The sequence below is a fragment of the Bicyclus anynana genome, chromosome 20, assembly GCF_947172395.1.
Source record: "Bicyclus anynana chromosome 20, ilBicAnyn1.1, whole genome shotgun sequence".
Taxonomy (NCBI): Eukaryota; Metazoa; Arthropoda; class Insecta; order Lepidoptera; family Nymphalidae; genus Bicyclus; species Bicyclus anynana.
Window position 1 is genome coordinate 7,288,557 of NC_069102.1, and position 15,064 is coordinate 7,303,620.

The 15,064-nt window shown below is 43.0% G+C and overlaps 2 protein-coding genes across 2 annotated transcripts; both read left to right on the forward strand.

Annotated features, from left to right (window-relative positions):
* Nucleotides 1-1,234: 1,234 nt before the first annotated feature.
* LOC112045164 (uncharacterized) lies at nucleotides 1,235-3,040 on the forward strand. Its single transcript, XM_024081255.2, has one exon. It carries the CDS (start codon nucleotides 1,235-1,237, stop codon nucleotides 3,038-3,040), a length of 1,806 nt encoding a protein of 601 aa, XP_023937023.2.
* Nucleotides 3,037-4,229, forward strand: LOC128199246 (uncharacterized). The gene is made up of 3 exons (XM_052887945.1): nucleotides 3,037-3,905; nucleotides 3,990-4,111; nucleotides 4,192-4,229. Exons 1-3 carry the CDS (start codon nucleotides 3,037-3,039, stop codon nucleotides 4,227-4,229), a joined length of 1,029 nt encoding a protein of 342 aa, XP_052743905.1.
* The last annotated feature ends 10,835 nt before the right edge of the window (nucleotides 4,230-15,064 follow it).

Below are 15,064 nucleotides of genomic sequence, written 5' to 3' on the forward strand. Positions count from 1 at the left end.
GGTTGTTGCCACAGCGTGGAAACCGCTATTTCTTTCATTGTCACATAAAACAAACTTGGAACAAGATAGCGTTAGTTCGGTTTGCTTACAAGAAGACGAGTCTAATGAAGATGACATTAATGAACCGTCAGGGAGTGTAACGGAACCTTCATTGCGCGATGCGGGCAGCCAGCTGAAAAGAAGAAGTGCCGCCGCTTCGCAGTTTTGATCGTGCCGCGTTGCAAGCAGCTCATGACTAAGGGCCCCGTATGGGTTAGAAACTAGTCGGGCATACTCCTAATATCACGTGAGTTTTGGCCGTGTTTCATAATCAATCACGATACTTCATTATTGTTCCATTCGGACATTAATAAACATATTAGTCAAAAAGCTTTGCTTAAGCGATTTAACTATGTTCTGTTTAAGGCATGAGCTTTACCTCTTAGCTACGAGGGTAGGTGGGCTTTGAATTTCTTCCATTTTCCTGGCATACCTGGAATTGAACTTGGAACAGTTTTGACTCAACGTTAACTCAATTTCACGACTATTCAACATCTAAACTAATAATATAAAGCTAAAGAATTAGTTTGTTTGTTTGATTGAACGCGCTAATCTCAGGAACTACTAGTCCGATTTGAATAATTCTTTCAGTGTTAGATATCCTGGAGTTGCGCCGGAGCGCGGTGGCGAGCGGTCGTGTGCTGTGTTGCTCCGCACTTGATTTAATTCGTGTCGAAGTATACAACAGCAGTTAATATTATTATTTGTTTGTCGGTTTTAGGTTGTTCTAATAGCCCTAAGTCGCTTAGGTGCTTAGGGTCATTGTAAATACTGTAAAACTTTTGTAAAGTTTTATGGTAATAATAATTGTGTATTTGTATCGAGTTCGACGCGCCACAGGCGCGGTGATTCTATTTTTAGAAATACTTGAGCTCGATACAAGCTCGATTGTATTATATTTTCTTCACTTAATAGTTGGGTTTAGTTAAGTTTTGATTGTTTGTATCAGTTTCTTAGTAAGTAGGTTTCTTATTATTGCTACGATTTGTCTTTATTGAAGTATTATATTTTACAAAGGCCCTTTTCAGGGCCACTTGGTGGTTGTTGTTGGAAGTCATTGTTAGTTATTTATTAGGTGTTGTTGCTGTAATTAGGGTAAAAAGCCCCTTACAGGGCCTTGTTGTGTCTTGTTGTTTGTGCTGGTGGTTGCTAGGCGCCAACCCGTCTGGCTAGCCAGGCGGGTATAAACACGACTATGGCCGACGGCCAGTCGTCGGAAATGGAGGTTGCGCCTGTGCGCAGAAGTCGCCGCGTGGTCCCAGGTTTCCGAAACCTAGGCCCGGCTACGCGGTTTTCACGGCGTGAGGAGTCTGTCTCTCCCAGTTCGCGGGACTCTTCGCGTTCCATGACGCCTGTGCCCCGTGGCACGGGGATAGCCACCGCGAGAGCGTTTAATCAGCTCCTTAAAGATCGAATCGTCCGCAAAGAGGTTACGGAGCCTGTTTTAGACCCTGATGAAGGGATGGCTAGTGGGGCCTCATGCCGTGAAGACCCAGCGGGACTCACGTCCGAGGAGTTGCGAGCCTCGGCTGGCCGGAGCGTTGCTGCTATTATGCAAATGGCTTCGCGATCCCACAACCTGAAGGGTACTTTTGTTCGCCGTTTTAAGGAGGCTGCAAGTGAGCTGCAGGAGATTGTGGAGGCACTCGCGTCTCGGACTGAGGCCGACGAGACGCGTGGGTTACGTGCTGACAATGCCCGGTTACGAACCGAATTAGAAAGTGTCAAAGCCGAGTTGAAGGCTCACCGGCGCGAATTTTCAGAGATGCGAACTGCTGCTAAAGGTGCGGCGGCAAAAAACATGGAGGCACCACCACTTGGTGCTGATTTAATTGAAGAGTTGAAGGCTTCCATTGTACCGTCGGTTGGGGTGATGCTGGATGCCCGTTTTGCGGGCATTGAGGAGCGTCTTCTTCCCCAGAAGGTCATCCGCCCCCCTCTGAGTTCGGATAGCCGGAGATCAGGCACCTCACAGACGCCGGCATCAACTCATGGTGCTGAAGCGTCGGTGGCGTCCCCTGGGGCTCCACCGGCGACTGCTGGCCCAAGTGGGGCAACACCGGTCGCTGATAGCTGGGCCACTGTCGTAGGAAGAAAAGCAAAGAAGGCCTCCCGACAGGCGACATCCACCGCTGCCACTCCAGCGGCCGCACCAAAAACCTCCCCGGCGGCTGCCACAAAAAAAGACGAGCGGAGTCTGGCTCCACATAAAAACGCTGCAGTCATTATTACGGTGACGTCGGATGCATTAAAAAAGGGGGTGACCTATGCTCAGGTCCTAGAATTGGCTGAACAAAAAATTAATCTGCAAGACCTGGGCATTGGCGCGGGGTTTAAAATCCGACGAGCCGCCACGGGGGCTAGGCTTCTTGAGCTACCACAGGGGCAGACACAGGAACAGGCAGAAGCACTAGCCGTACGACTTCAAACGGCGTTAGAAGGGGTTGCAGAAGTCAATCGTCCGACAAAAACTGTGACACTTAAGGTTACAGGCTTAGATGACTCCGCTACGTCTGAGAAGATTGCAACGGCGGTAGCTCAGGCTGGAGGCTGCCTTCAGACAGCAGTGAAAGTGAGCGAAGTGCAACCGGGCCTTAGAGGAGTGGGCTCGGCTATAGTTTACTGCCCGGTGGACGCTGCTAAAAAGGTGTGTGATTCTGGGCGGCTTTTGGTTGGTTGGAGCTCTGCTGGTGTTCGTGCACTAGAGCAACGCCCCTTGCGCTGCTTTAGGTGCATGAGCATGGGGCACACGGGTCCCGTATGCCCTTCAAAGAAGGACCGGAGCAGACTTTGCTTCCGGTGCGGTGGAGATGGTCACAAGGCAGCGGGGTGCGTGGGCACCATGCGTTGCGCCGTCTGCGCTGATGCAGGCTTGTCTTCAGGACACATAATGGGGAGCAACAATTGTTGCCCCCCTTCTGTTAAAGGAGTGAACGGCATCCAGTCACAGGCTAGTGAAAGACAGAGTCCAGCGCGGGAGGATGCTAATATGTCGTCATGAATCAGACACAAAATATTAGCGTCCTCCAGACGAATATAATACACTGTGCGGGGGCTCAGGACCTCCTACTGCAGTCTATCGCGCAGTGGCAGATTGATTTGGCCGTGGCATGCGAGCCATACTTCGTCCCCTCGCAGGCAAATTGGGTTGGTGACACCGATGACTTGGTGGTAGTAGTGTCTGCAAACAGCGCTGGCCCCTCTCTTTCAGCTGTCGAAAGGGGCCCGGGGTACGCGGTAGCTAGATGGGGGGAGTACATTATCGTCGGGGTGTACTTCTCGCCTAATCGTCCACTGGCTGAATTTGAGGCTTTCCTCGACTCCGTCAGTGAGGCTGTTCGCAGACACAACGTAGGGCGCACGTTGGTACTTGGCGATTTCAATGCTAAAAGCCAAGCTTGGGGAAGTCCGGCCACTGACGCCAGGGGCAGGGCTGTACAGGTGTGGGCTGTGCACCAAGGACTCAACCTACTTAACAGAGGGACAACCTACACCTGTGTTCGCGAAGAGGGGGGATCCATAGTGGACTTGTCGTTTGCCACGCCTTTGGTCGCTGACAGAGTCACTGGTTGGAAGGTCTGGGACTGGGTGGAGACCTTGTCAGACCATAACTACATCAGATTCAAGGTCTCCGCTCCTGGTGTTACTCCTATAGTTCCCTCCCGGGGTTCGAATTGCTTCCCACGGTGGTGTTTGAGTCAGGTGGATCGTGAACTGGCGAGAGAGGCCGCCATAGTTCAGCGTTGGTCGTCTCTCACCTTCGACGGGGATACCAGCGTGGATACGCTTGTGAATCGTCTACACGAAGACCTAACCGTGGTATGCGATTCCTCCATGCCGAGGGCCCGCAGATGGCATCGCCGCAGGTGTGTGTATTGGTGGTCGGAAGAAATCGCGGACCTCCGTACCGCCAGTCACCGAGCCCGAAGGGCATATGTTCGGTGCCGCAGGAGAAATGGTCTGGATATGGTCCTAGAAGAACAGCTGCGGGAGGTTTACCGTCAGGCTAAGAAAGCCTTACAAATAGCGATTCGGAGCAGTAAGGAGCAGGCCCGGGAGGAGCTGCTGGAGGGTTTGAATAGAGATCCCTGGGGGCGCCCTTATCGCGTCGCGAGAGGAAAGCTTCGAAATCAGGGACCTCCCGTTACCCAGACTCTCCAGCCGGAGTTCCTGCGCCGGGTGGTCGATGAACTTTTTCCGGATTCCCGGGGCCACATACCTCCGACGATGTCCTCCTCGGTGACTATCGAAGACAACGGTTATGTCCCGCTGGTAACCGAAGAAGAGATGGACGTTGCTCTGGAGCGTCTTCGGTCTAAAAAGACGGCACCTGGACCGGACGGTATTCCGGGTCGGGTAATTTTCATAACACGAGAATTCCTCGAAGGTCGTCTCAGAGAGCTGTTTAATCAATGCTTGCGAACTGGACAGTTTCCTGAGTCTTGGAAGGAAGGCCTGCTTTGCCTTATTCGTAAGGAAGGTCGACCGTTGGACACTCCAGCGGCCTACCGACCGATAGTCTTACTCAACGAAGTCGGGAAGCTATTTGAAAAGATCATTGCAGATCGACTCGTTGAGCACCTTGAAACTGTCGGTCCGGGGCTTTCAGCTGCGCAGTTTGGCTTCAGAGCGGGTCGGTCGACCCTCGACGCCCTGGAGTCACTAAAGGCCCTTACGGACGATGCGGTGGCTAGAGGGGACGTCGCCGTCTCATTGGACGTCACTAACGCCTTCAATAGCCTCCCTTCTGAGACTTTGCTGGAGGCACTTCGGTATCATAGAGTGCCTCCATATCTCGGGAGACTACTGGAGTCATACCTCCAAGATAGATGGATAGCCTGGATGGGGAGAGATGGACGAAGAACGCGGCGGCAAGTGCTGAATGGCGTACCACAGGGGTCGGTCTTGGGTCCGATTCTTTGGAACATCGGCTTCGACTGGCTCCTGCGGACACCCCTACTTCCTAGGATGAGGGTGTTTTGCTATGCGGATGACACCCTTGTTACGGCTCGTGGAAGCAACTACGGGGAGGCGTCTCTGCTGGCTACGGTTGCAACTTCTTTGGTTGTGAGGAAAATCCAAATGCTGGGGCTGAGAGTCTCGGCATCCAAAACCGAGGCTCTCCTATTTCACGGTCCACGTAGGGGTCCTCCTCGAGGTGCCTATATCAGAGTTCATCATGAAAGGGTGGAGTTGAAGGCCCACATGAAATATCTGGGCCTCATCCTGGACGGCAGATGGACGTTCCATAGGCACTTCGAGCTGCTGGGTCCTAGGCTCGTCGGGGCAGCCGCCGCTCTAGGGAGGCTTTTGCCAAATGTCGGAGGGCCTGCCTCGGCCTGTAGGCGCCTATATATGGGTATCGTCAGAAGTATGGCACTGTATGGTGCCCCCATATGGGTGCAAGCGCTGTCTGCGCAGAATTTGGCCCTTTTGCGTAGACCACAAAGAGTTATTACAGTGCGTGCTATCCGGGGGTATCGTACAGTGTCGTGGACGGTTTCCACTCTCCTGGCGGGCGACCCGCCGTGGGAACTACAGGCCGAGATTCTCGCCCAGGTGTACCGCTACCGGTCAAGTCTCAGGGCACGAGGTGAAAGACCGGGGCCTGATGAAGTAAATCGTTTAAGAACCCTCGGAAGTGAGGCCCTGGTCCGCAGATGGAAAGAAGACCTCGAGTCCCCGGTGGCTGGCATCTGGACGGTGGAAGGTCTCCGACCCCACCTAGAGCGGTGGCTGAAACGGCGTCATGGTGCGTTGTCCTACCGTCTCGTGCAGGTGCTTACAGGACATGGCTGTTTCGGTAAGTACTTGCACAAGATTGCGAGGAGGGAGGTTACGCCGGTCTGCCACGAGTGTGGCGCGCCAGAGGACACGGCGCGCCACACCCTGGCGGAGTGTGTGGCATGGGCGCCGCAAAGGCACTCACTGGTGTCCCTTCTTCGGGGAGACTTCTCGCTTTCGAGCTTTATCAACTACATGCTCGACAGCGATGAAGGATGGTCCCATGTTGCCTCCTTTTGTGAGACCGTTATCGGTTTAAAGGAGGCATCAGAGCATCAGAGAGAGCGGGCGCCTGACGCTGACCCACTCCGCAGACGAAGGACGGGTGGTAGAAGGCGCCGATATGCGCACCTTCTTCCACCCTTGTAGACACCAGTGAGTGCGACGACGAGTGCGTCGGGATGCGAAAGTGCCTGCTTCCGCGATCCTTTCGCATCCCAATAGGACGCAGGTGGCTCCGCTGGGTTTTAGTGGGTATTCTGGTTCAGTGAGTCCCACATACCCGGATGTAGAATGCGACTTTTGGCATTCTACGATCGGGATGCGTAAAAGCATTTCCCAGCGAAAAAAAAAAAAAAAAGTGTTAGATATCCTGTTTATCAAGGAAGGCTATATTATCCGTATCCGTATTCTTACGGGAACGGGAACCACGCGGATGAAACCACGCGACGTCAGCTAGTAAATAATATAAAAAAATAAGTGTTTTTATTACGGAGTAAGTATAAGGTTTGCTTCTCAATAATTGAGCCTAACAAAAGGCTCGGACTGCCTCAAGGCTTTTATGGCTTCATTTACACTAATTCTATTACTCTATAAATAAGGCTAGGTACAGGGCAAATAATATTGTCAACTAGAATGATAATTAAATGATTACATACTAGTTAAGAGTTACATTGATAGTTACACACGAGTACGCGATAGCTCAGTGGATATGACCTCTGCCTTCGATTCGGAGGGCGTAGGTTCAAATCCGGTCCAGGGATGCACCTCCAACTTTTCACTTGTGTGCATTTCTAGAAATTAAATATCACATGTCTCAAACGGTGAAGGCAAACATCGTGAGGAAACCTGCATACCTGAGAATATTATTCCCAAAACTGAAAAAGATTTGTGTGATGTAACAAGATTTTTTTCCAGTGGTGGGAATAGAACCCACGGTTTGCACGGCTGCAGATAAGATGGTCACTACCCACTGCGCCACTCGGCCGTCAAGTTTTATTCACAAAGTATTGAGATCTTTTTCATATTTGAGAGGGTATACCGATACTTGTGTTAAGAGGACGACATACGAGAAATCTTCGTTTCAATAACGTGACTTCTTTGGAACGGAGATACTTAGAGCCTACTTATAAGTTAAGAGTTAGCCTAATTAACGTACAAACATGGGGGTGCTTAGACGAATTTAACTTTGTAGGATATCATTAAATAAGTATTTATATTTTATAAAATTTGGCGAATACGGTGTAACGGTGCTATATTTAAGTGCAACAAGCTAATTCACTAATTTTGACGTAAGTTAGTTCACATAATATACGAAATTGACAACCCATCGTGAGTATCATCCCAAGAATGGTTGTCAATTTCGATTTGATGTTTATTATAAAAGGTTGTTAATAAAGACCGAATTAGTGAATAGACCAGCTGGTCTAATCACAGAAAATATTTGTTTAGGTATATAAAAATTTTGTTTAATAAAAAAACTTCATCTACCATAAAACTTTAGTTTCCAAAGACAACATTATTTGTTTTATATTTCTGTAATTAAAATAAAGTTAAATTTAGCTCCACTAGACTAGATGTTTCGCTCAAAAAATATATTTTCATCGGCATCATATCTATACTTTTATTAAGCTCTGTGGTTTTTTCATCATTAAATCATTAATAATCCATATTCAGCACACTGTTGAGCACGAGTCTCTCCAGAAGAAGAGGAGTTAGGAAATGAAATATTGGAGGTGCATGCCTCGGACCGGATTCGAACCTACGCCCTCCAGAATCGGAGGCAGAGGTCATATCCACTTGTCTATCACGTTGGGTTGTGGTTATTAAGCAGTCATTATGTTAGCACGGCTTCGTTGGAGATACTTTATAAAATATTCCACCCTTAACAAGTTGATAATGACTGGTCATAACCGTTATACCGTGAAGTCATAACGGACGATGTCCGATATAATCAGGGCGCTTGTGCGGGGAACGCGGAAATTACAAGGGACTTCCACGACATACATAAATTACGCGTTACATTTATATACAACATAATATATCAACGTAGATAGAATGCATGTCGGGGACAAAGATGTATTTATAGCTTAGGATAAGACTATTATTAGTAGGTAGGTACTAGGATTAATTGTGAAATAAGCTGCTTATTTAATCAACATGGTCATTAAATTAGCATACATTTTACAACAATTTAAGGTTAAGGCATTACTTACCGCCTTCAAAGTGATCAGAAGGTAGCACGTACTATGTTATTTTTTTTAATTATTCTTACTTGTTATGTTAGGGCAATTTCTTTATTTTCATTTTAACACCAATTTTAACTGAACTGATTTTCGTGAAAATTAAATGGGACCAATCTGGAAGTATACTCTTTTAAACAAAAAAGAATTTTTAAAATTGGTTAAGAAATAACGAAGTTATTCGGTAACAAACATAAAAAGAAAACTTTTTTGAAGTCGGTTAAAAATCGCTTTGAATTGTAGCGTCATACAAATTTTAATCAATTAATCAAGAAAAAATATTAAGAAGATTGTTACACAATTTGCATTCGAAGGAACAACAGGAATGGGAATTAATTTAATACAACAAACACACATTTCAGCGTTATTTGTGAGATATTCCTTCAATCGTCATAATATTTTCAGAACAACATTCGACAATGTTTAGATTACATTCGGTATGAAATAGAAAATGTGTTGGAAAATGTTTTCCAGTGCACCGGAACAGGAATAGCTAACGGAATTCAATTTCTCAATTCAATGCATTCTGCTATAGATTGCATTTACCTACGTATCGTTAAACTAATAACTGTGCTATTTATAAGCGAGGAAACTTCACAACTAAGTAGGAAGAATTGGTACAAATAGATTCTTGAAACATTGTAATATGTACTAATGTCTATTTTTAACCCTCGACGCAAAAAGAGGGATGTTATAAGTGTGACGTGTCTATATATGTCTGTCTGTCAGCCTGTTTGTGGCACCATAGCTCCCGAACGGATTTCATTTTTTTTTGTATTAAAGGTGACTTACGTGTTTTCTTAGACATGTTTGATGATCGGTTGAGCTGTTTAAAAGTTGTGGGGGTGAAAGTGTAGAGAAGAATAACCGAATGTCTGCAAATATATTCGAGTAGGGTCTCAAATGAAAGTGCACTGAAAGAGAATATTGGTGGCTTGATCGAGAGTGGGATAGGATGGGAATAGCGATTGCGATAGCTATAGCGATATCGATAACGATATTCATAGCGATAGCGATAGCGATTGTGAAATTGATAGCGATAACTTCGTTCCAACCGGGTGTCCCTAGACTCCTCTCAATTTTTATTATTTTAATGAAGAGCAAGCAAAAGTCAATTAACAAAAATTAAATGGAATCACACTCAGTTCACTTAGAAGGGCGTGACCTTTCCTTCAGTATTTCGTTTCATTTAAACTAATTGTATGAGCTGTTTTCTTTGAAAATTTAGAGAAACATAGACCTTGTTTTAGACCAACGAAAATTAATTACAAATTGCTAACATTCTGTTTGCTTACTCTAACCAGATGTTACTTTACACTCAAAAGACTTTTTTACATACACGTATAAACATGTTAAAATTGTTAGGTTAACATAATTATAAACAATGCATTCCCCTTCATTCCCGTGAATGGAAAAAATTTATTCGAGGTCAACTTTTATAACTTTTTGAATCGTTATATCTCAGAAACGGTGGCTCGTAAGAAAATAGTATTAATATATTTTTATAGACAATTTTATGATCTACAATTTTTGTCTAAAGTACTTTTATGATAAAACTTACCGTTTTACTGAAAATCGTGTAATACTCATTTTTTTGACTTTTGACCTTGAATATTTTTTTCCATACACGGTTTATAATTATGTTTTGAACAACTTTACTGATTTTCAGCTTGTTGGGACTTTATGCACCTTCGAATGTCTAAATTGACCGGATTATTATAGTACAACCTTTTGTGTAATACAATACCGAGAAAAGTTTTGCTTTTGTTCTGGAAAATGATATCAAATACCTATTTATTAATGTTTTATATATTTGTTTACGCAGCTGAAAATTTTAGAATCGAAGTATTAAAATAAAATTTATCGTGTAACAATCAGTCGGCAACAAATTTACGAAGAAAACTAGAGAAATTTCTTAAAGGCTTTGGCATCGCTTTACTTGTTCATTTAAATTCAGTCAACAGAAAACAATACCAACTGTTTAGGTTTAAATTAATGATCGAAACAATGAATGGTTATTAAATTACCGACTTTCATACAAATAGTACCTAAGTCGAAACTCTGTTTTTTTTTTCTTCAGTATTCTTCATTTTCCTGACTACAATCTTACCTGATGGCAAGTGAAGATGCATTCTTAGATGGAAGCGGGCTAACTTGTTAGGAGGAGGATGAAAATTAACACTTCTTTCGGTTTCTACACGGCATCGTATCGGAACATGTTTTAATCCTTACCACACCGTTACATACTGGGCAAAGTTGGTCATCGCTCTATATCCAATGTTTACTTTTATATATACTAATATTATAAAGCTGAAGAGTTTGTTTGTTTGTTTGTTTGGTTGAACGCGCTAATCTCAGGAACTACTGGCCCAATGTTTAATTGTTAGATAGCCCATTTTTTGAGGAAGGCTAAAAAGCTTATACATTAAACCCGTATTAATACGGGAACCGTGATAGCCCAGTGGATATGACCTCTGCCTCCGATTCCGGAGGGTGTGGGTTCGAATCCGGTCCGGGGCGTGCACCTCAAATTTTTCAGTTATGTGCATTTTGAGAAATTAAATATCACGTGTCTCAACCGGTTAAGGAAAACATCGTAAGGAAACCTGCATACCAGAGAAATTTCTTAACTCTCTGCGTGTGTGAAGTCCTCCAATCGCATTGGGCCAGCGTGGTGGACTATTGGCCTAAACCCTCAAATTCTGAGAGGAGACTCGAGCTCAGCGTGAGCCGAATATGGGTTGATAACGAGCAAACGAACGAATACGGGAACGGGAACCATACGGGTGAAACCGTAGTATATAAATGTACAGCTATCATAGTATCGACCCATAATGTGTTATGCCTGCTTATGTTGGTGGTTGGTATGTAAGGGAAGTTTGTATTGTCTTTATATATTACAGTTATTTGTTTAATGTTTGTAAGTTTTCCATTTTATACATCTGTATATGTATAAGATATCTTATTTATCTTTAGAAACTGAAGTTATGATAAACAACTGTGTGGGTTGTATAATTAGTTAAAGTTTAGGTAAACTGTAACAGAGGGTGGTTTAGAGTGAATCTCTGATTATATTCCTCTGGGCGTTTATAAACTCATCCGTGGTAAATAGTAATTAGAATATTATCACGACTCGTATCACATTTTATGATGTAACATTTTAATTGCATGTGGGATTAGGAAATGGTTCGCAGGGTTAAAAGAGAATAAGTTATAATTGAATATAATATAACTAATTGAACATAAAAAAAAAATGCGTGCGTACAAAGTACACATGTCAGAAGTGAAACTTCTTTGGCGAACTAATTTAAAATAAATCTTGTTAATATTTGACGGTCGCGTGGCGCAGTGGGTAGTGACCCTGCTTTCTGCATCCACGGTCGTGGGTTCGATTCCCACAACTGGAAAATATTTGTTTGATGAGCATGGGTGTTTTCCAGTGTCTGTGTGTATTTATACATCATATAAGTATTTATATGTAGTATATAAATGTATATGAATATTATAATATCAACTATCTTAGTACCCATAACACAAGCTACTCTGTATGCTTACTTTGGGGCTAGATAGTGATGTGTATTGTTTAAGTATATTTATTATTTATTATTATTTATACAAATCTAAAACTTTAGATTTCCGAGACTAAGAGCAAGGGAAAAAGGAAGATAGGTTAGGAATTTAATTATCATTAAAATATAAAAAGTGTTGAAAGTTAATGTAAATTATAAATTTAAATTTTTCAATTTATTTCTTTAATATTTACATTGCGCGATTTCTCTCTCTCGTTCAATCTTTCTCACTATAGCTCTCCCCCGCCTCCCACTCCATAGCACTGTGCGTGATACGACGTTCGCTCTGTCTCTACGTTCGCCCTGTCTTATACTCTCTCAATCGGTCTCGATTGTTCTCTCTCTCTCTTTTTCGACAGTTCCGTTGCATACCGGCGTGACGTTACATCTGTAAAAAAATTACCCTCATGCGCCTAAAGAAGTTTCACTTCAAAAAGTTCATTTTTATCGAGGTTAGAATCCGAGGTTTTTATAAAAATTTTGATAAAATTTATGTCACCTATAGGTTCATTTGAGGGTTATTTTATGCTTATCTAAATTGTGTTATAAGCATAAAACATTCAAATGAATTTCATTCAAATTGGAACTACTCTATGGGTATTAAATATTTTTAAATACCTACTTCAACATTTATTACCAATTTTAAAAATTCCATCACCAATATAAAGTTCCTAAGCCTATGGTTGCCTGATAGAGATCGCTGCTAAGCGATAATGCCGCCTTTTGTATTTACTTCTTTTTACGTTTCTGTTTCGATTGTTCTCTAATTATTGTGGTGTACAAATAAAGATTATTAAATAAAAATAAAGCTACATTATCAGCGAGTAATACTTATTATGTATATTTTATCCCTGTTTGTATCTATTTTTAGCAGACTCAGAAGTGGTTTACAAACAATAAGAAAACCAATGTCGATTATGATTCACAATATTTGTCAGGACAACTTAATTATCAAATCAAACTCTAACCAAAATATGACCCTAGAATGGCAGAGAATGACCTTGTGAACGTTGTATGTAGGGTTAAAGACGTCTTTGATAGTTAACCAACACTCTCCTTTTCCACTCGAGTCACTCTCCCCGTCTACCCAAAGTAATAAAGAATTTACACTAAAGTAATGAACAGCTCAAACGTCACGAGCACACTTAAGCGGACCGGACGACGAGCTTCTTATATCGCAAGTCGTTCCCACCAACTGATCGCTAGCCCTCTCTAAATCCCTACTCTTTACGAAACAAGTCGCGTCACCTAGCGTTAGCACGAGGCGACACGAGATTTAGCGACGACATATCCGTCCCAGACTACTGTTTCCAATACTATAATTATTATATCTCCATTGGATTGGGAACTACACGGGTGAAACCGTAGCGAATCGGCTAGTAACATAAACCTTCGTTGTGCCGCAAACTGGTTGTATAGTTCACAAGTTTCGTGTTTGTTTGCCAAGTTCATATATTATTCAAGATAGAGTTCGTTACCACCATCTGATCGCTACCCCTCTCTAAATCCCTACTCTTTACGAAACAAATCGCGCCACCAATCGTCAGCACGAGCCAACACGAGTTCCAGCGACGTCATATCCGTCCCAGACTACTATTTCCAACATTCTCCATTGGATTGGGAACTACACGGGTGAAACCGTAGCGGGTCGGCTAGTAACATAAACCTTAGTAGCCGCAAACTAGTTGTACAGTTCACAAGTTTCGTGTTTGTTCATATATTATTCAAGATAGAGTTCGTTACATCAAACAAACCACCGACCCGCTGGATCATACCACATACCGTGTTGTTCTTACATTTGGGGCATAAATAAAATATGAATTTCATGAATTATTAATAACATATTAAATAATACTTCGTTGACTTGCCAGCCTCAGTTTCGTATTTGCTTTTAGATATTAGTTGAGGAATCTATATATACAAGAAAGTTGGCTTAGTTACAACACTTATAACACAAGAAAGGCTGGACCGATTTGGCTGAAAAGTGGTGGTAAGCTACCTCTAGCTTAGAACCAGGGGAAGAACTTAGGATACTTAGGGTAGGGGTAGAGTAGGAGTAGGTTTGAGTAAGGGTATGGTAGGATGGGGGTAGGGGTAGGGTAGAAGTAGGTAAGGTGTAGGGTGGGAGTATAATAGATTGTCGGCTTTTATTATCAGAACCGAACAGAAAAATTATGCATTCCGTAACGGTGGCTGAGTTAAAAAAAAGTCAAACTTGAACTTCAAAAAAAAAAAATTTAATTTTTAATTTTTGAACCCTACAATTTCATTTTCCAAGCACTCCCCATTAATATTAGAAATACTGTTTTTTCTAAAATTAAAAAAAATATAGGGAAACGTTCGAAAGGCTGTCGAGCCTATTGTTATAACGAAAACATCCACATGTTTTCCAATTATTTATCACCGAAACAGATATTTACGCACCACTGGAAGTGTCTTGTCATTGCCAAATTGCTGAATCCAATTAATCAGTAGGAGCTCTTAGGGAGGGGCGGCATCCAATATAACCCGTAACACGAGTACTATCAGAGCAAATGAATTGTCACTTGCTGATTGTACCTACTCGTAACTACTTTACGGATTAGGTCATAATTAGGCCACTTCGACATAGAAGTACCTACTCTTGTTAATGATATAATTGGATTTCTAGAAGTGTGATACGATATCGTGTAGAAATCGAAAGGGGTGTAGAGTTACATCCTTCTCCTAACAAGTTAGCCCGCTTGTATCTTAGATTCATTATCACTTACAATCAGGTAAGATTGCAGTCAAGGGCTAACTTGTAAGGAATAAAAAAAACATCCTATGCCAATTAGTTAATTGTATTTTTTTTTGCCTTAAGTAGTAAGTTAAGCTTGTTTGTAAAAGAAAGATAAATTATAAAGCTTCATATATTAGTCCGCTTACACCGATACAATTGAGCAAGAAGAGAGATATTTTTTTATTGTTTAACCAGATGCTAATTTATACATCATATTATCATTTCCATATACTTTTATACGGGGGTATACCCGAGTTCCCGGGGCCGATGTTGTATTGGCCAGTGCGAATTCTGCCCCTTTCGTTCCTGTTTTTCTTTATCAGTTGCATGTTAGCACCTCAGGACTCGAACTCAAAGACCTCACGATTCGAAGACACTTAAGCTAACCACCGGACTGACGGGGCTGTTTATTATAATAATATATTTGAATCATCATCATCATCATCCAT

Excerpts from the sequence above, each read along its gene's own strand:
- LOC128199246 (XM_052887945.1), top strand. The coding sequence starts at position 3,037 with ATGAATCAGACACAAAATATTAGCGTCCTCCAGACGAATATAATACAC. Across the intron at positions 3,906-3,989 it reads CGCAGATGGCATCGCCGCAG|GAGAAATGGTCTGGATATGG; the intron begins GTGTGTGTATTG and ends TCGGTGCCGCAG. Across the intron at positions 4,112-4,191 it reads CCGGGAGGAGCTGCTGGAGG|ACTCTCCAGCCGGAGTTCCT; the intron begins GTTTGAATAGAG and ends CCCGTTACCCAG.
- LOC112045164 (XM_024081255.2), top strand. The coding sequence starts at position 1,235 with ATGGCCGACGGCCAGTCGTCGGAAATGGAGGTTGCGCCTGTGCGCAGA.